We start from the raw sequence: 25,007 nt of genomic DNA on the forward strand, positions 1-25,007 counted from the left end.
AGGGCATGACTCACGTTGTTGAGTCATATAGCACTTTAGCTTGACGGCAAGGCCACCCCGTCTCCGTGTTTTTTCTAACACTTCCTCGCTAGTAGAGAACACGGCCACCGCTGCAGGTAACCAGGTATCGACAACAGAAAAGGATGTGAGTGATATGAGCCATTTAGCAGATCGTTTGCAAGCTTAAAAGAGTTGATTTGTCATAGTGCACTTCATCCATATTGGTCTGAGATAAATAAAACAAAAAACAAAGTAAAACAAACACACTAGGGGAATAGACCACGAATTTGACTGTAAGCCACACACAACGCCGCCATCTTCCAAAGGTGATGATCACTTATATGTCTTCTAACATATAAACAATGTTCATATGGACATGTAAACAAAGTAAAAAAACTTGATTTTCACTGGAGGGGGTCTTTAAGTTGAATGTCTTAAGATTTTAGAATTGTCCTCCACAAAAAGTTAAAAACAGTCTTAATTCCTAATTTGTTCTCAAAACTCTTGGCAAAATCCTTTACAGGTTAAATGGACAATTCCATAAAATAATCCTCTTTCAGTTTTCTTTCAAGAATAGGTTCTCAACGAAGAATTAAGATGGTTTATAGCATTAACCTATAGTTTATACCATGCCACCCTAATGCTTTCTTCCTCTACTAATGTGTAATCTAAACACACTAGCGCCCTCTAATGGAGGAAGGGAAAAAACAAAAAACTATCTGTAACGAGCTTGTGACCGTCACAACGTGCAGTCCACATACTGTATAACATTAGAGCGACAACAGTAGCAATGTCTACTAGCAACGTCACAGTACAGACTAGCGACATTAAGCGATAAAGTCACAGCATGTGTGTGCGAGGCTTTAATTGGCTTGTATTTTCTAAATGATTGACAATTTAAAATTATTTTGATAAATTTGTATCATGAGTGTCTCTGATACATGAACACATCTTAGGGTTGATGAAGCGGTACTTGAGCCTTATTGATGGTGCTGTGGGGGTACTTGCAGCAAAAGGTTGGGAAACACTGAATTAGAGTACGTAGTGATTAAATTACGTTGCCCAGACTCATCTGTCCTTTCATAATTACCCATTTTGGCTGTTCCTCCCATTCTTTCCCCTTTGTTTTCCTCCCCAAACTGTTTGCACCCCGATAATCGCAGGTTGCTGCTATATTATGGATTGTACTGTATTAAAGTACTTCATGAATTCAAACATCAATCACACACACATACACACACACACACACACACACACACACACACACACACACCTGTCCTGGATACAGTACTGCAGATCCAGATCGTTGATGACAAATGGATTTCTCAGCTTTTCATAAGCCACGGCTTTATCCAGTGGGAATCCTGTAAAAGCACAACATAAATACAGCGCATTGTGTAAACATATCCTCACTCATTTTATGTGTTTTTATTTACAGTAATAGAATAGAATAAAACAGAATAGAATCAAGGAAGTATTTTTATTTAGAGACATTTATTTAATACTGGAACCAAGTGATTTACAGTGTATTATTCAGCTGAAATAATGTCATGGATCTTGTAACTGGGCTTTCATTAGTGAGACATGTATGCTGATGGTGTCTTTAAGTTAATAAAGTATTTTAGGCCTCTCCACACTGATGCAGGGTCGTTAGCTGAAAACTTGTTTTTCAGTTTATCACAGTAGCTTCTTTTAACCACTCCGATTTCCTTATTCAGTGTGTTCCTGGCCTGATTGTACAATATTTTATCACCACTTCTGTAAGCATCCTCTTTGGCCTGACGAAGCTGAGTTTTGCTGTAAATTATCGTTTGTCACTGTTGTATGTAAAATAAGTCCTAGTAGGAATGCACATATCCTCACAGAAACTGATATATGATGTCACAGTATCTGTTAGATTGGTATCTGATGCCTCAAATACACTCCAATCAGTGCAGTCAAACCAGGCTTGTAGTTCCAGCTCTGTATTATATTCATGCTGTTGGCATTATATTCATGCTATTTAGCCAGAGGAACTGGCGCCTACAGTGAGCCTGGTTTCTCCAAAGGTTATTTGTCTCCATTAACAAACTTCTTATTGAGTTTTGTGTTCCTTGCTACAGTTGCCTTCAGCTTGCTCACAGGTGTTCTAAATACAATCATTTAATTTATATACACAATTTACAATCATATTTCATTAAACTACACAATGATCACTATAAGACTTTAAAGATATTACACAGTACATTTTTTGTTAAGCTGCTTTGAAACGATGCGTGTTATGAAAAGTGCTACATAAATAAAAATTACTTGAATTGACTTGATTAATTGGTCCCACTTTTTATAGTCTTCACTACAGGTTTAGCTGAATTTAGTTTCTGCCTGTAGGTTGGAAGAAGATGAGCCAGACAGTGATCAGAGAGTCCAAAAACTGCTCTAGGGACAGAGTGATATGCATCCTTTACTGTTGTGTAGCAACGATCCAGTGTGTTTCTGTCTCCGGTGGGGCATGTAATGTGCTGTCTGTAATTTGGTAGTTCACGGATGAGGTTAGCTTTATTAAAATCTCCCAGAATAATAACAAGTGAGTCCGGGTATTGTTGTTCCATGTCTGTGATCTAATTAGCCAGCTGTTGCAGGCGTGTGGAGGAATATAAACCAGAATGAGGAAAACTCCCACGGCGAGTAGAAAGGCATACAGCTGATAAAGAAGGACAGCACATCTTCTTTAACATTGTTGTCTGTACACCAACTTTCATTGATATAAAAGCATGTTCTCTTGTTTTCCCCATTAAATCCATAATGCAATCCGCTCTGAACAGCTGAAAGCCCGGTAGATGTAACGCGCTGTCTGGAATGCTTAACTCAGCCAGGTTTCTGTGAAGTACAAGACAGCAGAGTTTGAAATGTCCTTGTTTGTATGGGTGAGATGTAGTTTGTCCGTTTTATTAGGAAGAGAGTGAAGATTCGATAGATGAATACTCGGCAGCACTGTTCGAAAGCCGAGCTGTCTGTGCTGTCTGACCAGCGCACCAGCTTGCTTCCTCGCTTGAGTCTCATAGCATGCTTAAACGACACAGCTGCGCCTCTGACTAAAATGTCCAGCAAAACAACGAAATAGCCCAAAACCAGGAAAAGACTGTCTGGTATGTGTTGCCGAATGTTCAGCAGTCTGTCCCAGGTAAAATGTATTGGGAAAAAAAATTACTAAACCCACGACAAATAAACAAAACAACAAAAGAATTGGAGAGCTCCACACTGAGGCTGCTATCCATGGCACCATCTTGACTTTAGTGAATCGGGTGTTAAACCAGAGCAGAGATTGTAAGCAAATAACCAGCACTATTACCGGCCGCAATTCATTCTTAGTAAATTCCTCCCTAACTGTAGTGATTTAAATGTGCATTCAATAATAATAATAAAAAATAAAAAACATTTTTGCTAGTTAAACCCTGTTAAATTAAGGCAGAAATGTGTTATTACATTTTGTGAAAATGCTGCAAGATTTCCAATGATTGCCCCTCACAATCAGGGTAGAAATTGTGAAAAACAACTGAGTTGTAAGAATAATAAAGCAACAAAACAGAACAGCACTAACCTTTGGAATGGAACGAGATGAGACAATCACAGAGGGGCCATTTTTCCACTGGCTCATTCAGAATGACTTCCTCCGCAAATGTCACTACAGTGATGTATTTGAACAGACATAGTCGCTCCAGAATCTCCTTCATAGGTTTGGACTTGGACTTCTTAGACATAGCACAGATGCCCACTACTATCTGTCTCTCTGGGGGCTGCAGACAAAAACAAAAGCATCTCAACTGATGCCTACTGACTCAAATCACTGAATACCAATCTATGAATGTTTGATCAAGGAATATTCAAGTGATCATATCCTGGAAAACAGGATGTTTTTTTTTGTTCTAATAAAATAATGGAGGCTGATAGGTTACTTCATAGAAACATTAACGACTCAAATCTTGCTCCATCAGTCTGACCTTTAGAGTTAAACACCCTCTTCACATTTGAGAAATGGTTCTAGGGGCTGCCATAAACTTCCAGACTGGAGGACGGGCCCACAGAAAGGCTGTTCAATATTGTATAGCACATATAAGCTGTTCAGCGGAGACGCGGATATAAACATGGAGACAGCATGCAAAAAGCTAAAGTCACTGGGCAGCGCATGTTGATGGAAGAACTGTACGGAGAGCTCACGGTCCAGATGCACTCTAAACTTTCCAAACAGCTTCAGGTGATGTAGATTGCAAAGTATGAGGGAATTATAATGCAAAAATACAAAATAAGTAAATACGGAAGCACTCACATTATGGAATAAGTGGAGCTGAAGGAAACGCCCTGGCGTTACATCTTTACTGCAGTTCTAATTAATGCATTATTGCTTTATAAAAGTTCAAATAATATGGAAGCAGGTCATGTAAATATCAACAAACTCCAAAACTGGAATTTCTCTGTGCGGTCAGCACCTCTTCAATGAGTTGCGCAAACGTCCCGATCGAAGGGGGAGAGATTGGAACTGCACCCGGCTGACGCGCACACTGTCTCGTGGATGTTAATCCCAAGCACACACGCTTAATGCAGCTATATTATAAAGTGATGGCTAGGGTTGGATACCAAATTTCCTAGAACCGTGGATTCGATAAGACACGTGCATTTCAATTCTGCTTCAGTTCCTAACTTTTTCAGTCGTGTTCGTGAGGTGAACGGCAGTAAACATTTTACAGTCCATAAAAGTTGCACTGATCTGCCAGAACCTGTTATGAGACCTAATGTCACATAATTTGTTACACACATGCGCAGTACATGTTTACATTCTAAACTGGCCGCAGCAAATGCTCGAAATTTGGTTCGGCTCGACAAAAAAAAAAAAAAAAAAAAAGCAAAATATAACACCTGCAGTAAGGATATTTTGTGCAAGGGAGGAAGCACCTCCAATATCACAAAGCATTTACAACACGGCGTGAATCTGAAGTAATGCACAGTGTTCGATCTGTTGCAATCTCCCAGCCACAGAAACGTCCCAGATACAGCTAACGTTTGCAGTAGCAGCATCTTACACTCGGGTACAAAACACAGTTTAGCTGACATTTGCCTTTTATATTGAAGGTAAAAGAATGATTTCTAAAATAATTAAGTTGGCTTGTGAGAGCCAACTTACTGAAATCCTACTTAAACTTATTATTAAGTTGGCTTGTGAAAGCCAACTTACTGAAATCCTATTTAAACTTATTATTATTATTAAGTTGGCTTGTGAAAGCCAACTTACTGAAATCCTATTTAAACTTATTATTATTATTAAGTTGGCTTGTGAGAGCCAACTTACTGAAATCCTATTTAAACTTATTAAAACTTATTAAGTTGGCTTGTGAGAGCCAACTTACTGAAATCCTAATTAAACTTATTATTATTATTATTATTATTCTACCGAGACTAAAATAACTCCTCCTAGAGCTTTTAAGCTACAGGCACCAAACTCGGCACAGACCTTCAGACTAATCCCGAATAGTGTGCTATATCTTTTCTAACTGATCGGACTTACGGTTTTCCTAAAAATGACGATCAAACTCGGAAAAAACTCCCATTGACTTAACATTGCGGAATGTTCAGAAATTCAAATTCCAACTGACATTTTCACGCACACAGACAAAAAGGGCCTGTCAGCCCTGCATCTCTCCCTCTCTCTCTCCCTCAGAGGATTTCTTTTATCAAGCAGCCAAAAAGTAATGACCTAAAATCTTCCTAGCCACACGCTAAAACATGCTAAAAACGTGCTAGCATCTATATGAGGGTCAATATCTATCTATCTATCTGAGGGTAAATATCTATCTATCTATCTATCTATCTATCTAGCAACTAAGTTAAACTTTTTAACACTACACTGTAGAACTGGCTCATTAGAGTCATTCATTTGGGAATCAGACTACACTGGTCACACTGTATGTTTCACACTGTATATTCAAAAGAACTGGCTCATTAGAGTCATTCATTTGGGAATCAGACTACACTGGTCACACTGTATGTTTCACATTGTAGATTCAAAAGAACCAGCTCATTAGAGTCATTCATTTGGGAATCAGACTACACTGGTCACACTGTATGTTTCACATTGTAGATTCAAAAGAACTGGCTCATTAGAGTCATTCATTTGGGAATCAGACTAAACTGGTCACACTGTATGTTTCACATTGTAGATTCAAAAGAACTGGCTCATTAGAGTCATTAATTTGGGAATCAGACTACACTGGTCACACTGTATGTTTCACACTGTAGATTCAAAAGAACTGGATCATTAGAGTCATTCATTTGGGAATCAGACTACACTGGTCACACTGTATGTTTCACACTGTAGATTCAAAAGAACCGGCTCATTAGAGTCATTAATTTGGGAATCAGACTACACTGGTCACACTGTATGTTTCACACTGTAGAGTCAAAAGAACCGGCTCATTAGAGTCATTAATTTGGGAACACACAAAGACAAAAAGGGCCTGTCAGCCCTGCATCTCTCCTCTCTCTCTCCCTCATTGCATAGGGATTTTGTATTGAACATAGCTCTGGATCACAGTGTCATAGAGACAAGGGGCGGGCTCATTTTACTCAGACGACCAATCAGTCTCTCGGGATCATTGTGAAGCTATCAAGCCACGCCCTAGCAACAATTTAAAAGCACCTTAGCAACAACTCCGATAGACTTCTAATGAAAGATATCAAAGGGATATCTCCGGATAGAAGTGTCATAGAAACACAAGGGTGGTCTCGTTTGACTCGGGGCAGCAAACAGCCAATCATGAATCACCTCAACACTTCCTAGCCCCTCCCTAGCAACCATTGTCGAGCACCTTAACAACCAAAATCCATAGAGGGATATCTTCCATTCTGAATGTCACAGAGGCATGGGAGTTGGTTTATATCATTCATACTGACAAGCAGCCTTTGGAGTTTCATGATTGGCAGCTGTCAAGCCACTCCCTAGCAACTAAACAGAGTACCCTAGCAACCGTTTAGCAATAACTATATCTCTGCACCAGAAAATCAGAGAGACTTCTGGGTTGATTTATTTCAATCAGGATGGCAAGGAGACTTGATAAGTATCACTATGGTAACTGCCTAGCAACCACATGGGGTTACCCTAGCAACCGAGTAACAAATCACATATCTCTGCACCAGAAAATCAGTAGAGACTTCTGGGTTGATTTATTTCAATCAGGATGGCAAGGAGACTTGATTAGTATCACTATGGTAACTGCCTAGCAACCAGATGGGGTTACCTTAGCAACCGAGTAACAAATCACATATCTCTGCATCAGAAAAACGTAGAGACTTCCGGATTGACTTATTTCAATCAGGATGGCAAAGAGACTTCATTAGTATCACTATGGTAACTGCCTAGCAACCAGATGGGGTTACCCTAGCAACCAAGTAACAAATCACATATCTCTGCACCAGATAATCGTAGAGACTTCTGGGTTGATTTATTTCAATCAGGATGTCAAGGAGACTTGATAAATATCACTATGGTAACTGCCTAGCAACCACATTGGGTTACCCTAGCAACCGAGTAACAAATCACATATCTCTGGCACCAGAAAATCGTAGAGACTTCTGGGTTGGTTTATTTCAATCAGGATGTCAAGAAGACTTGATAAGTATCACTATGGTAACTGCCTAACAACCAGATGGGGTTACCCTAGCAACCGAGTAACAAATCACATATCTCTGCAACAGAACAACATAAAGACTTCTGGCTAAGTTCATGGGACTCAGGGTAGCAAGGATCAATCAATCATATCAATCCATCCACCATCCATCCATCTATCTGAGGGTCAATATCTATCATATCTATCTATCTGTCATCTCTAGTCTGTCTGTTGTCTATCTATCTATCTGAGGGTCAATGTCTATCTATCTATCTATCTATCTATGGTAACTGCCTAGCAACCAGATGGGGTTACCCTAGCAACCGAGTAACAAATCACATATCTCTGCATCAGAACAAGCTACAGACTTCGGGTTGACTTATTTCACTCAGGATGGAAAGGAGCCATGTATTGTATTACCTATGGTAACTGCATAGCAACCACATGGGCTTACCCTAGCAACCGAGTAACAAATCACATATTTCTGCACCAGAAAATCGTACAGACTTCTGGGTTGATTTATTTATGACCATAATTTCTGTTCTTTTCAAGTTACAACATGCTGTTTGACCGAGTTTTGCCTACGGCAAGCACCACTCACATTTTCTTCAGGAAATGTACCTATCTAGATTTATTAGTGGTGCTTGCAAAGCATCACTATTGTAATCTCACATACTTATTTTTATTTTTTTTCTTTTTTATTATTATTCTATCTCCGTACAAAACTTCGGCACCTAACTCGTCCCGCACCGTTTGGCGTAGACCCACGAATGAGGTGTCAAATCGAACGGCCTATTGAGGACACGTGTGCTATGACTTTTATAAGCGATCGGGAGTGCGGTAATTGCCCCAGGGGCAAAAAAGCGGCCGAAAAATCCCATAGACTTAACATTGCGACAAACTTTGACGCGTCACAGCTCCGAGCGAGGATTTCGCAGAAAGCGTGTGATTTGCCATATTTGAAGAGGCTGGCAGGCTCTGTAAGAGCATACCTCAAAATGGGGTAAAAGTTGCACCCCTGGGGGCAGGAGCTGCCCAAAAATGCCCCAATTGACTTACAATGGTGTAGGACGGCCCATGAAATGAAATGGCATTGGGATTTGTATTCAACATAGCTCTGGATCACAGTGTCATAGAGACAATGGGGTGGGCTCATTTTACTCAGACGACCAATCAGTATCTCAGGATCATTTTGAATCTATCAAGCCACGCCCTAGCAACAATTTAGAGCACCTTAGCAACAAGTCCCATAGACTTCTAATGAAAGACATCAAAGGGATATCTCCGGATAGAAGTGTCATAGAAACACAAGGGTGGTCTCGTTTCACTCGGGGCAGCAAACAGCCAATCATGAATCACCTCAACACTTCCTAGCCCCTCCCTAGCAACCATTGTCGAGCACCTTAGCAACCAAAATCCATAGAGGATATCTTCCATTCTGAATGTCACAGAGGCATGGGAGTTGGTTTATATCATTCATACTGACAAGCAGCCTTTGGAGATTAATGATTGGCAGCTGCCAAGCCACTCCTAGCAACTAAACAGAGTACCCTAGCAACCATTTAGCAGTAACTATATCTCTGCACCAGAAAATCAGAGAAACTTCTGGGTTGATTTATTTCAATCAGGATGGCAAGGAGACTTCATTAGTATCACTAAGGTAACTGCCTAGCAACCAGATGGGGTTACCCTAGCAACCGAGTAACAAATCACATATCTCTGCATCAGAAAAGCGTAGAGACTTCGGGTTGACTTATTTCAATCAGGATGGCAAGGACACTTGATTACTATCACTATGATTACTGCCTAGCAACCAGATGGGGTTACCCTAGCAACCGAGTAACAAATCACATATCTCTGCACCAGAAAATAGTACTGACTTCCGGGTTGATTTATTTCACTCAGGATGGCAAGGACACTTGATTACTATCACTATGGTAACTGCCTAGCAACCAGATGGGGTTACCCTAGCAACCGAGAAACAAATCACATATCTCGGCACCAGAAAAGAGTACAGACTTCCAGGTTGATTTATTTCAATCAGGATGGCAAGGACACTTCATTAGTATCACTATGGTAACTGCCTAGCAACCAGATGGGGTTACCCTAGCAACCGAGTAACAAATCACATATCTCTGCATCAGAAAAGCGTAGAGACTTCTGGGTTGACTTATTTCAATCAGGATGGCAAGGACACTTGATTACTATCACTATGGTAACTGCCTAGCAACCAGATGGGGTTACCCTAGCAACCGAGTAACAAATCACATATCTCTGCACCAGAAAATAGTACTGACTTCGGGTTGATTTATTTCACTCAGGATGGCAAGGACACTTGATTACTATCACTATGGTAACTGCCTAGCAACCAGATGGGGTTACCCTAGCAACCGAGAAACAAATCACATATCTCGGCACCAGAAAAGAGTACAGACTTCGGGTTGATTTATTTCAACCAGGATGGCAAGGACACTTCATTAGTATCAATATGGTAACTGCCTAGCAACCAGATGGGGTTACCCTAGCAACCGAGTAACAAATCACATATCTCTGCACCAGAAAACAGTAGTGACTTCGGGTTGACTTATTTCACTCAGGATGGCAAGGACACTTCATTACTATCACTATGGTAACTGCCTAGCAACCAGATGGGGTTACCCTAGCAACCGAGTAACAAATCACATATCTCTGCACCAGAAAACAGTAGTGACTTCGGGTTGACTTATTTCACTCAGGATGGCAAGGAGACTTCATTAGTATCACTATGGTAACTGCCTAGCAACCAGATGGGGTTACCCTAGCAACCGAGTAACAAATCACATATCTCTGCATCACAAAAACGTAGAGACTTCGGGTTGACTTATTTCAATCAGGATGGCAAGGAGACTTCATTAGTATCACTATGGTAACTGCCTAGCAACCAGATGGGGTTACCCTAGCAACCGACTAGCAAATCACATATCTCTGAATCACAATAGCGTAGAGAGTTCGGGTTGACTTATTTCAATCAGGATGGCAAGGAGACTTCATAAGTATCACTATGGTAACTGCCTAGCAACCAGATGGGGTTACCCTAGCAACCGACTAACAAATAACATATCTCTGCATCACAAAAGCGTAGAGACTTCGGGTTGACTTATTTCACTCAGGATGGAAAGGAGCCATGTATTGTATTACCTTGGTAACTGCATAGCAACCACATGGGCTTACCCTAGCAACCGAGTAACAAATCACATATTTCTGCACCAGAAAATCATACAGACTTCTGGGTTGATTTATTCATGACCATAATTTTTGCTCTTTTCAAGTTATAACATGCTGTTTCACGAGTTTTGCCACGGCAAGCACCACTCACATTTTCTTCAGGAAATGTACCTATCTTTAGTTTTTATTTTTATTTTTATTTTTATTATATCTCTTAACAAAACTTGGCACCTAACTCGTCCCGCACCGTTTGGCGTAGACCCACGAATGAGGTATCAAATCGAGCGGCCTATTGAGGACACGTGTGCTATGACTTTTATAAGCGATCGGAGTGCGGTATTTGCCCCAGGGGCAAAAAAGCGGCCGAAAAATCCCATAGACTTAACATTGAGACAAACTTTGACGCGTCACAGCTCCAAGCGAGGATTTCAGTAGAAGCGTGTGATTTGCCACATTTGAAGAGGCTGGCAGGCTCTGTAAGAGCATACCTCAATATGGGGTAAAAGTTGCACCCCTGGGGGCAGGAGCTGCCCAAAAATGCCCCAATTGACTTATAATGGTGTAGGGCGGCCCATGAAATGAAAAGGCATAGGGATTTGTATTGAACATAGCTCTGGATCACAGTGTCATAGAGACGAGGGGTGGGCTCATTTTACTCAGACGACCAATCAGTCTCTCAGGATCATTGTGAAGCTATCAAGCCACGCCCTAGCAACCATTAAGAGCACCTTAGCAACAAGTCCCATAGACTTCTATTGAAAAAGATCAAAGGGATATCTCCGGATAGAAGTGTCATAGAAACACAAGGGTGGTCTCGTTTGACTCGGGACAGCAAACAGCCAATCATGCATCACTTCAACACTTCCTAGCCCCTCCCTAGCAACCATTGTCGAGCACCTTAACAACCAAAATCCATAGAGGGATATCTTCCATTCTGAATGTCACAGAGGCATGGGAGTTGGTTTATATCATTCATACTGACAAGCAGCCTTTGGAGATTCATGATTGGCAGCTGCCAAGCCACTCCTAGCAACTACACAGAGTACCCTAGCAACCGTTTAGCAGTAACTATATCTCTGCACCAGAAAATCAGAGAGACTTCTGGGTTGATTTATTTCAATCAGGATGGCAAGGAGACTTGATAAGTATCACTATGGTAACTGCCTAGCAACCAGATGGGGTTACCCTAGCAACCGAGTAACAAATCACATATCTCTGCATCAGAAAAGCGTAGAGACTTCGGGTTGACTTATTTCAATCAGGATGGCAAGGACACTTCATTAGTATCACTATGGTAACTGCCTAGCAACCAGATGGGCTTACCCTAGCAACCGAGTAACAAATCACATATCTCTGCATCACAAAAACATAGAGACTTCGGGTTGACTTATTTCAATCAGGATGGCAAGGAGACTTGATTAGTATCACTATGGTAACTGCCTAGCAACCAGATGGGGTTACCCTAGCAACCGAGTAACAAATCACATATCTCTGCATCAGAAAAACATAGAGACTTCCGGGTTGACTTATTTCAATCAGGATGGCAAGGAGACTTGATTAGTATCACTATGGTAACTGCCTAGCAACCAGATGGGGTTACCCTAGCAACCGAGTAACAAATCACATATCTCTGCATCAGAAAAGCGTAGAGACTTCGGGTTGACTTATTTCAATCAGGATGGCAAGGAGACTTGATTAGTATCACTATGGTAACTGCCTAGCAACCAGATGGGGTTACCCTAGCAACCGAGTAACAAATCACATATCTCTGCATCACAAAAACATAGAGACTTCCGGGTTGACTTATTTCAATCAGGATGGCAAGGAGACTTCATTAGTATCACTATGGTAACTGCCTAGCAACCAGATGGGGTTACCCTAGCAACCGAGTAACAAATCACATATCTCTGCACCAGAAAACACTACAGACTTCTGGGTTGACTTATTTCACTCAGGATGGAAAGGAGCCATGTATTGTATTACCTTGGTAACTGCATAGCAACCACATGGGCTTACCCTAGCAACCGAGTAACAAATCACATATTTCTGCACCAGAAAATCATACAGACTTCTGGGTTGATTTATTTATGACCATAATTTTTGTTCTTTTCAAGTTATAACATGCTGTTTGACGAGTTTTGCCACGGCAAGCACCACTCACATTTTCTTCAGGAAATGTACCTATCTAGTTATTATTATTCTTCTTACTCAGAAATTTCTATATCTAACTCCTCCTAGAGCTTTTAAGCTACAGGCACCAAACTCGGCACAGACCTTCAGACTAATCCCGAATAGTGTGCTATATCTTTTCTAACTGATTGGACTTACGGTTTTCCTAAAAATGACGATCAAACTCGGAAAAAACTCCCATTGACTTAACATTGCGGAATGTTCAGAAATTTAAATCCCAACTGACATTTTCACACACACAGACAAAAAAGGCCTGTCAGCCCTGCATCTCTCCCTCTCTCTCTCCCTCAGAGGATTTCTTTTATCAAGCAGCCAAAAAGTAATGACCTAAAATCTTCATAGCCACATGCTAAAAGCGTGCTTAGCATCATGCTTAACACATGCTAGCATCGCCTAGCGAAGTGCTAAAAATGCTAAAAACGTGCTAGCATCATGCTAAAACATGCTAGCATCGCCTAGCGAAGTGCTTAAAACATGCTAAAAACGTCATTAGCATCATCTTAACACATGCTTTCATCGCCTAGCGAAGTCGTTAAAACATGCTTAAAAGCGTCTTAGCATCATGCTTAACACATGCTTAGCATCGCCTAGCGAAGTGTTAAAACATGCTAAAAGCGTCTTAGCATCATGCTTAACACATGCTTAGCATCGCCTAGCGAAGTCTTAAAACATGCTAAAAATGTGCTTAGCATCATGCTTAACACATGCTTAGCATCGCCTAGCGAAGTGCTTAAAACATGCTAAAAACGTGCTTAAAATCATGCTTAACACATGCTTAGCATCGCCAAGCAAAGTGCTTAAAACATGCTAAAAGCGTCTATAGCATCATGCTTAACACATGCTAGCATCGCCTAGCGAAGTGCTTAAAACATGCTTAAAACGTCTTAAGCATCATGCTAACACATGCTTAGCATCGCCTAGCGAAGTCGTTAAAACATGCTAAAAACGTGCTTAGCATCATGCTTAACACATGCTTAGCATCGCCTAGCGAAGTGCTAAAAATTGCTTAAAAGCGTCTTAGCATCATGCTTAACACATGCTTAGCATCGCCTAGCGAAGTGCTAAAAATTGCTAAAAACGTCGTTAGCATCATGCTTAACACATGCTTAGCATCGCCTAGCGAAGTGCTTAAAACATGCTTAAAAACATGCTAGCATCATGCTAACACATGTTAGCATCGCCTAGCGAAGTGTTAAAACATGCTTAAAACGTCTTACCATCATGCTTAACACATGCTAGCATCGCCTAGCGAAGTGCTAAAATTGCTAAAAGCGTGCTAGCATCATGCTTAACACATGCTAGCATCGCCTAGCGGAGTGCTTAAAACAGGCTAAAAACATCGCTAGCATCATGCTTAACACATGCTAGCATCGCCTAGCGAAGTGCTAAAAATTCTAAAAGCGTGCTAACATCATGCTTAACACATGCTTAGCATCGCCAAGCGAAGTGCTAAAAGATGCTAAAAGCGTGCTAGCATCATGCTAACACATGCCAGCATCACCTAGCGAGAACTAAAAATGCTAAAAACGTGCTAGCATCTATCTGTCTATCTATCTATCTATCTATCTATCTGAGGGTCAATATCTATCTATCTATCTATCTGAGGGTAAATATCTATCTCTCTCTCTATCTGAGGATAAATATCTATCTATCTATCTATCTATCTGAGGGTAAATATCTATCTATCTATCTATCTATCTATCTATCTATCTATCTATCTATCTATCTATCTAGCAACTAAGTTAAACTTTAAACTACTTTAAACTACAAACTACTTTAAACTTTAAACTAATTTAAACTACAAACTAATTTAAACTATAAACTACTTTAAACTTCAAACTACTTTAAACTTAAAACTACTTTAAACTTAAAACTACTTTAAACTATAAACTACTTTAAACTATAATCTACTTTAAACTTTCTGGTCCAAACTTTCACATGCCAACTTAAAGTTTGTCTCGACGAACTTTTTCTAGTTATTATTATTCTTCTTACTCAGAAATTTCTATACGCTACTCCTCCTAGAGCTTTTAAGCTACAGGCACCAAACTCGGCACAGACCTTCAGACTAATCCCGAATAGTGTGCTATATCTTTTCTAACTGATCGGACTTACGGTTTTCCTAAAAATGACGATCAAACTCGGAAAAAACTCCCATTGACTTAACATTGCGGAATGTTCAGAAATTCAAATTCCAACTGACATTTTCACACACACAGACAAAAAGGGCCTGTCAGCCCTGCATCTCTCCCTCTCTCTCTCCCTCAGAGGATTTCTTTTATCAACCAGCCAAAAAGTAATGACCTAAAATCTTCATAGCCACACGCTAAAACATGCTAAAAGCGTCTTAGCATCATGCTTAACACATGCTTAGCATTGACTAGCGAAGTGCTTAAAACAAGCTAAAAATGTGCTAGCATCATGCTTAAAATCGCCTAGCGAAGTCGCTAAAACATGCTAAAAGCGTCTTAGCATAACGCTCTAGCCGAAGTCGCTAAAAATGCTAAAAGCGTGCTTAGCATCATGCTAACACATGCTTAACATCGCCTAGCGAAGTGCTTAAAACATGCTTAGCATCATGCTTAGCACATGCTTAGCATCACCTAGCGAAGTGCTTAAAACATGCTAAAAACGTCTTAGCATCATGCTTAACACATGCTTAACATCGCCTAGCGAAGTGCTTAAAACATGCTAAAAGCGTGCTTAGCATCATGCTTAACACATGCTTAGCATCGCCTAGCGAAGTGCTTAAAACATGGTAAAAGCGTCGTTAGCATCATCGCTAACACATGCTTAGCATCGCATAGCAAAGTGCTTAAAACATGCTAAAAGCGTAATAGCATCATGCTTAACACATGTTAGCATCGCCTAGCAAAGTGTTAAAACATGCTTAAAAGCGTGTTAGCATCATGCTTAACACATGCTTAGCATCGCCTAGCGAAGTGCTAAAAAATGCTAAAAGCGTGCTTAGCATCATGCTTAACACATGCTTAGCATCGCCTAGCGAAGTGTTAAAAAATGCTTAAAAACTTGCTTAGCATCATGCTTAACACATGCTTAGCATCGCCTAGCGAAGTGCTAAAAAATGCTTAAAACGTGCTTAGCATCATGCTTAACACATGCTTAGCATCGCCTAGCGAAGTGCTTAAAAAATGCAAAAAGCGTCTTAGCATCATGCTTAACACATGCTTAGCATCGCCTAGCGAAGTGCTTAAATCATGCTAAAAATGTGCTTAGCATCATGCTTAACACATGCTTAGCATCGCTCAGCGAAGTGCTTAAAGCATGCTAAAAGCGTGTTAGCATCATGCTTAACACATGCTTAGCATCGCCTAGCGAAGTGCTAAAAAATGCTAAAAGCGTGCTAGCATCGCCTAGCGAAGTGCTAAAAAATTCTAAAAACGTGCTAGCATCTATCTGTCTGTCTATCTATCTATCTATCTATCTGAGGGTCAATATATATCTATCTATCTATCTGAGGGTAAATATCTATCTCTCTCTCTCTATCTATTTATCTATCTATCTGAGGGTAAATATCTATCTATCTATATCTATCTATCTATCTGAGGGTAAATATCTATCTATCTATCTCTCTATCTAACTATCTATCTGAGTGTCTATCTATCTATCTGTCTATCTAGCAACTAAGTTAAACTTTAAACTACTTTAAACTACAAACTACTTTAAACTTTAAACTAATTTAAACTACAAACTAATTTAAACTTTAAACTCGTTTAAACTATAAACTACTTTAAACTTCAAACTACTTTAAACTTTAAACTCGTTTAAACTACAAACTACTTTAAACTTTAAACTAATTTAAACTACAAACTACTTTAAACTTCAAACTACTTTAAACTTCAAACTACTTTAAACTTCAAACTACTTTAAACTTCTTCAAACTTTCTGGTCCAAACTTTCACAAGCCAACTTAAAGTTTGTCTCGATCGAACTTTTTCTAGTTATTATTATTCTTCTTACTCTGAAATTTCTATATCTAACTCCTCCTAGAGCTTTTAAGCTACAGGCACCAAACTTCGGCACAGACCTTCAGACTAATCCCGAATAGTGTGCTATATCTTTTCTAACTGATCGGACTTACGGTTTTCCTAAAAATGACGATCAAACTCAGAAAAAACTCCCATTGACTTAACATTGCGGAATGTTCAGAAATTCAAATTCCAACTGACATTTTCACACACACACACAAAAGGGCCTGTCAGCCCTGCATCTCTCCCTCTCTCTCTCCCTCAGAGGATTTCTTTTATCAAGCAGCCAAAAGTAATGACCTAAAATCTTCCTAGCCACACGCTTAAAACATGCTAAAAACATGCTTAGCATCATGCTTAACACATGCTTAGCATTGACTAGAGAAGTGCTTAAAACATGCTAAAAATGTGCTAGCATCATGCTAACACATGCTTAGCATCGCCTAGCAAAGTGCTTAAAAATGCTAAAAGCGTCTTAGCATCACGTTAACACATGCTAGCATCGCCTAGCGAAGTGCTTAAAACATGCTTAAAAACATGCTTAGCATCATGCTTAACACATGCTTAGCATCGCCTAGCGAAGTGCTTAAAAATGCTTAAAAGCGTCTTAGCATCATGCTTAACACATGCTTAGCATCGCCTAGCGAAGTGCTTAAAACATGCTTAAAAGCGTCTTTAGCATCATGCTTAACACATTTTAGCATCGCCTAGCGAAGTGCTTAAAACATGCTAAAAGCGTCTTAGCATCATGCTTAACACATGCTTAGCATCGCCGTAGCGAGTGCTTAAAACATGCTTAAAAACATGCTTAGCATCATGTTAACACATGCTTAGCATCGCCTAGCGAGTGCTAAAACATGCTAAAAGCGTCTTAGCATCATGCTTAACACATGCTTAGCATCACCTAGCTGAAGTGCTAAAACATGCTAAAAACGTGCTAGCATCATGCTTAACACATGCTTAGCATCAGCCTAATTTAAACTTCAAACTTTCTGGTCCAAACTTTCACAAGCCAACTTAAAGTTTGTCTCGACGAACTTTTTTTTCTAGTTATTATTATTATTATTATTCTGAGACTAAAATTACCAAGACTAACTCCTCCTAGAGCTTTTAAGCTACAGGCACCAAACTCGGCACAGACCTTCAGACTAATCCCGAATAGTGTGCTATATCTTTTCTAACTGATCGGACTTACGGTTTTCCTAAAAATGATGATCAAACTCGGAAAAAACTCCCATTGACTTAACATTGTGGAATGTTCAAAAATTCAAATTCCAACTGACATTTTCACACACACAGACAAAAAGGGCCTGTCAGCCCTGCATCTCTCCCTCTCTCTCTCCCTCAGAGGATTTCTTTTATCAAGCAGCCAAAAAGTAATGACCTAAAATCTTCCTAGCCACACGCTAAAACATGCTAAAAACGTGCTAGCATCTATCTGAGGGTCAATATCTATCTATCTATCTATCTATCTATCTATCTATCTATCTATCTATCTGAGGGTAAATATCTATCTCTCTCTCTATCTATCTATATCTATCTCTCTATATATCTAAGGGTAAATATCTATCTATCTATCTATCTATCTATCTATCTATCTATCTAGCAACTAAGTTAAACTTTTTTAACACTACACTGTAGAACTGGCTCATTAGAGTCATTCATTTGGGAATCAGACTACACTGGTCACACTGTAAGTTTCACACTGTAGATTCAAAAGAACTGGCTCATTAGAGTCATTCATTTGGGAATCAGACTACACTGGTCACACTGTATGTTTCACATTGTAGATTCAAAAGAACTGGCTCATTAGAGTCATTCATTTGGGAATCAGACTAAACTGGTCACACTGTATGTTTCACATTGTAGATTCAAAAGAACTGGCTCATTAGAGTCATTCATTTGGGAATCAGACTACACTGGTCACACTGTAGATTCAAAAGAACTGGATCATTAGAGTCATTCATTTGGGAATCAGACTACACTGGTCACACTGTATGTTTCACACTGTAGATTCAAAAGAACCGGCTCATTAGAGTCATTAATTTGGGAATCAGACTACACTGGTCACACTGTATGTTTCACACTGTAGAGTCAAAAGAACCGGCTCATTAGAGTCTTTAATTTGGGAACACACAAAGACAAAAAGGGCCTGTCAGCCCTGCATCTCTCCTCTCTCTCTCCCTCATTGCATAGGGATTTTGTATTGAACATAGCTCTGGATCACAGTGTCATAGAGACAAGGGGGCTCTCTCAGGTCTCTCGGGATCATTGTGAAGCTATCAAGCCACGCCCTAGCAACAATTTAAAGCACCTTAGCAACAACTCCCATAGACTTCTAATGAAAGATATCAAAGGGATATCTCCGGATAGAAGTGTCATAGAAACACAAGGGTGGTCTCGTTTGACTCGGGGCAGCAAACAGCCAATCATGAATCACCTCAACACTTCCTAGCCCCTCCCTAGCAACCATTGTCGAGCACCTTAACAACCAAAATCCATAGAGGGATATCTTCCATTCTGAATGTCACAGAGGCATGGGAGTTGGTTTATATCATTCATACTGACAAGCAGCCTTTGGAGTTTCATGATTGGCAGCTGTCAAGCCACTCCCTAGCAACTAAACAGAGTACCCTAGCAACCGTTTAGCAATAACTATATCTCTGCACCAGAAAATCAGAGAGACTTCTGGGTTCATTTATTTCAATCAGGATGGCAAGGAGACTTGATAAGTATCACTATGGTAACTGCCTAGCAACCACATGGGGTTACCTTAGCAACCGAGTAACAAATCACATATCTCTGCATCAGAAAAGCGTAGAGACTTCCGGATTGACTTATTTCAATCAGGATGGCAAGGACACTTCATTAGTATCACTATGGTAACTGCCTAGCAACCAGATGGGGTTACCCTAGCAACCAAGTAACAAATCACATATCTCTGCACCAGAAAATCATAGAGACTTCTGGGTTGATTTATTTCAATCAGGATGTCAAGGAGACTTGATAAATATCACTATGGTAACTGCCTAGCAACCACATTGGGTTACCCTAGCAACCGAGTAACAAATCACATATCTCTGGACCAGAAAATCGTAGAGACTTCTGGGTTGGTTTATTTCAATCAGGATGTCAAGAACACTTGATAAGTATCACTATGGTGACTGCCTAACAACCAGATGGGGTTACCCTAGCAACCGAGTAACAAATCACATATCTCTGCAACAGAAAATCGTAGAGACGTCTGGGTTGATTTATTTCAATCAGGATGGCAAGAAGACTTGATAAGTATCACTATGGTAACTGCCTAGCAACCATATGGGGTTACCCTAGCAACCGAGTAACAAATCACATATCTCTGCAACAGAACAACATAAAGACTTCTGGCTTTGTTCATGGGACTCAGGGTAGCAAGGATCAATCAATCAATCCATCCATCCATCCATCCATCCATCCATCCATCTATCTATCTGAGGGTCAATGTCTATCTATCTATCTATCTATCTATCTGAGGGTAAATATCTATCTATCTATCTCTCTATCTATCTGAGTGTCTGTCTGTCTATCTATCTATCTATCTGAGGGTCAATATCTATCTATCTATCTATCTATCTATCTCTCTGTCTGTCTGTTGTCTATCTATCTATCTGAGGGTCAATGTCTATCGATCTATCTATCTCTCTGTCTGTCTGTTGTCTATCTATCTATCTGAGGGTCAATGTCTATCAATCTATCTATCTATCTATCTATCTATCTGTCTCTCTGTCTGTCTGTTGTCTATCTATCTATCTGAGGGTCAATGTCTATCTATCTATCGATCTATCTATCTATCTGAGGGTAAATATCTATCTATCTATCTCTCTATCTATCTGAGTGTCTGTCTATCTATCTATCTATCTAGCAACTAAGTTAAACTTTAAACTACTTTAAACTAATTTAAACTAAACTAATTTAAACTATAAACTACTTTAAACTATAAACTACTTTAAACTACTTTAAACTACAAACTAATTTAAACTTCAAACTAATTTAAACAATAAACTACTTTAAACTTTAAACTACTTTAAACTTCTTCAAACTTTCTAGTCCAAACTTTCACAAGCCAACTTAAAGTTTGTCTCGACGAACTTTTTTTCTAGTTATTATTATTAAGTTGGCTTGTAAGAGCCAACTTACTGAAATCCTATTTAAACTTATTATTATTATTATTATTATTATTCTGTCAAAAATTTACAACTCTAACTCCTCCTAGAGCTTTAACTCCACATACTCCAAACTCGGCTCAGACACTCAAACTGTTCTGACTCGGTATGCAATATCTTTTCTAACTGATCGGACTTATGGTTTTCCTAAAAATGACGATCAAACTCGGAAAAAACTCCCATTGACTTAACATTGCGGAATGTTCAGATTTTCAAACTCCTCAACTGCCAAAAATTCAAATCTAAATCCCTTGAAACCAGAGACTAAATCAAACTGCCATTCTATATACTATATGAGCCATTGAGACTCATTTAAACTAATAAACTCATCTATCTATGACACTTATCTATCTATCTATCTATCTATCTATCTATCTATCTATCTATCTATCTATCTATCTATCTATCTATCTATCTACTTTAAACTAAATTCAAACTTCAAACTAATTTAAACTTCAAACTAATTTTGTTAAAATCCTCTTGTTTCTAAACTCAAACTTGTACACTAATAAACTCATAAATTCATACACTTATGAACTCTTAAACTCAAATGAACAAACTTATAAACTCTAAACTCACACACTGAGTGTGTAAGTTAGTGTGTGTGTGTGTGTGCGTGTGTGAGCGAGTTAGTGAGCATGTATGTGTGTGTGAGTGTGTGAGCGAGTGTGTGAGCTAGTTAGTGTGTGTGTGTGTGAGCGAGTGTGTGAGCTAGTTAGTGTGTGTGTGTGTGTGTGTGTGTTTATGTGCATTAGTGTGTGTGTGTGTGTGTGTGTGTGTGTGTGACAGTTAGTGAGCATGTATGTGTGTGTGTGTGTAAGTGTGTGAGCGAGTTAGTGTGTGTGTGTGTGTGTGTGTGTGTGTTTATGTGCATTAGTGTGTGTGTGTGTGCACATAGCAACCACTCAGAACACCCTAGCAACTGACAAACAACCACCCAGAACACCCTAGCAACCACCCAAAATACCTTACAACACCCTAGCAACCACCCAGAACACCCTAGCAACCACCCAAAATACCTTAGAACACCCTAGCAACACCATAGCAACCACCCAAAATACTCATCTATGACACTTAAACTATTAAACTCATAATAATTTATTTTTAAATTAAAATTAAAGTAAAATAAAATTTACTTTACACTTCAAACTAATTTAAACTAATTTAAACTTTAAACTAATTTTAACTTCAAACTACTAAATGTACTTCATTTAAACATAAACTTTCATTAAACTCATGAATTGATACACTTACAAACTCTTAAATTAATAAACTCTGAACTTTTAGACTTATATTTAAACTTATAAACTCAAACTTATAAACTCGTATACTTATAAACTCATGAATTCATACACTTATAAACTCTAAACTCAAAAACTCTATGAAAAAAACTCAGTGAAATTTATTCATTTAAACTAATAAACTCATCTATCTATGACACTTATCTATCTATCTATCTATCTATCTATCTATCTATCTATCTATCTATCTATCTATCTACTTTAAACTAATTTAAACTATAAACTACTTTAAACTTCAAACTACTTTAAACTTCAAACTACTTTAAACTTCAAACTACTTTAAACTTCAAACTACTTTAAACTTCAAACTACTTTAAACTTCAAACTTTCTGGTCCAAACTTTCACAAGCCAACTTAAAGTTTGTCTCGTCAACTCTGAACTTTTTTCTAGTTATTATTATTCTTCTGAGACTAAAATTACCAAGACTAACTCCTCCTAGAGCTTTTAAGCTACAGGCACCAAACTCATCACAGACCTTCAGACTAATCCCGAATAGTGTGCTATATCTTTTCTAACTGATCGGACTTACTGTTTTCTCAAAATGGATGATCAAACACTTGAAAAACTCCCATTGACTTACATTGACGGAATGTTCAGATGAGCCAACACCAACTGTCAAAATTCAAATATGAGCCACCAACAGAAGGCTTTAACATGCTTCAGGCTTCGTTTCTATCAAATCTCTATTTCTATCTGTCTCTTAAAGTGAAGAGGGCCACTCTGTTCAATCTTTATTTCTAACAAATTCAATCAAACTTTATTTAAATCACTGTTTTTACAATATTGCTATGTCAATACAATGTTTATATATATCTCTCTCTATCTATTTCTTTCTATTCATCCTTTTTCCTCATATCTGTCTATCTGTCTGTCTGTCTGTCTATCATTTAGTGCAACCTAGCAACCAGAACCCATTGACTGCCATTCAAAATTGCTTAGATGGATATCACCTGATCAGTATGTCCTACAGACATGAGAGTTGGCTTGTTTGAATTGGGTGAGCAGTCAGTCTTTAAGTATCATCATGAAAAATACTAAGCCATGCCCTAGCAACCATTTAGAGCACCCTAGCAACCAAATCCCTTTAACTTCCATTCTATCTATCTATCTATCTATCTATCTATCTATCTATCTATCTATCTATCTATCTATCTATCTATCTGTGGGTAAATATCTATCTCTCTCTCTCTATCTATCTATATCTATCTCTCTATATATCTAAGGGTAAATATCTATCTATCTATCTATCTATCTATCTAGCAACTAAGTTAAACTTTTTTAACACTACACTGTAGAACTGGCTCATTAGAGTCATTCATTTGGGAATCAGACTACACTGGTCACACTGTATGTTTCACACTGTAGATTCAAAAGAACTGGCTCATTACAGTCATTCATTTGGGAATCAGACTAAACTGGTCACACTGTAAGTTTCACATTGTAGATTCAAAAGAACCGGCTCATTAGAGTCATTAATTTCGGAATCAGACTACACTGGTCACACTGTATGTTTCACATTGTAGATTCAAAAGAACCGGCTCATTAGAGTCATTAATTTGAGAATCAGACTACACTGGTCACACTGTATGTTTCACACTGTAGATTCAAAAGAACCGGCTCATTAGAGTCATTAATTTGGGAATCAGACTACACTGGTCACACTGTATGTTTCACATTGTAGATTCAAAAGAACCGGCTCATTAGAGTCATTAATTTGGGAATCAGACTACACTGGTCACACTGTATGTTTCACATTGTAGATTCAAAAGAACCGGCTCATTAGAGTCATTAATTTGGGAATCAGACTAAACTGGTCAGACTGTATGTTTCACATTGTAGATTCAAAAGAACCGGCTCATTAGAGTCATTAATTTGGGAATCAGACTACACTGGTCACACTGTATGTTTCACATTGTATATTCAAAAGAACCGGCTCATTAGAGTCATTCATTTGGGAATCAGACTAAACTGGTCACACTATAAGTTTCACATTGTAGATTCAAAAGAACCGGCTCATTAGAGTCATTAATTTGGGAATCAGACTACACTGGTCACACTGTATGTTTCACATTTTAGATTCAAAAGAACCGGCTCATTAGAGTCATTAATTTGGGAATCAGACTAAACTGGTCACACTGTAAGTTTCACATTGTAGATTCAAAAGAACCGGCTCATTAGAGTCATTAATTTGGGAATCAGACTACACTGGTCACACTGTATGTTTCACATTGTAGATTCAAAAGAACCGGCTCATTAGAGTCATTAATTTGGGAATCAGACTACACTGGTCACACTGTATGTTTCACACTGTAGATTCAAAAGAACCGGCTCATTAGAGTCATTAATTTGGGAATCAGACTACACTGGTCACACTGTATGTTTCACACTGTAGATTCAAAAGAACCGGCTCATTAGAGTCATTCATTTGGGAATCAGACTACACTGGTCACACTGTATGTTTCACACTGTAGATTCAAAAGAACCGG

The 25,007-nt window shown here is 39.0% G+C and overlaps 1 protein-coding gene across 6 annotated transcripts in view; it reads right to left on the reverse strand.

The window, feature by feature from the left end:
• Positions 1-25,007, reverse strand: part of ppip5k2 (diphosphoinositol pentakisphosphate kinase 2) — a 217,798-nt gene that overhangs the window by 151,089 nt on the left and 41,702 nt on the right. For all 6 annotated transcript variants that reach the window (XM_052116272.1, XM_052116271.1, XM_052116268.1 and 3 more), the window contains exons 3-4: positions 3,578-3,773; positions 1,274-1,364 (exon numbers count right to left, since the gene is read on the reverse strand). In XM_052116272.1, coding sequence (XP_051972232.1) covers positions 1,274-1,364; positions 3,578-3,773 — 287 coding nt within the window. The remainder of the gene's footprint in view (positions 1-1,273; positions 1,365-3,577; positions 3,774-25,007) is intronic.

This window comes from Xyrauchen texanus, chromosome 43, assembly GCF_025860055.1.
Source record: "Xyrauchen texanus isolate HMW12.3.18 chromosome 43, RBS_HiC_50CHRs, whole genome shotgun sequence".
Lineage (NCBI taxonomy): Eukaryota > Metazoa > Chordata > Actinopteri > Cypriniformes > Catostomidae > Xyrauchen > Xyrauchen texanus.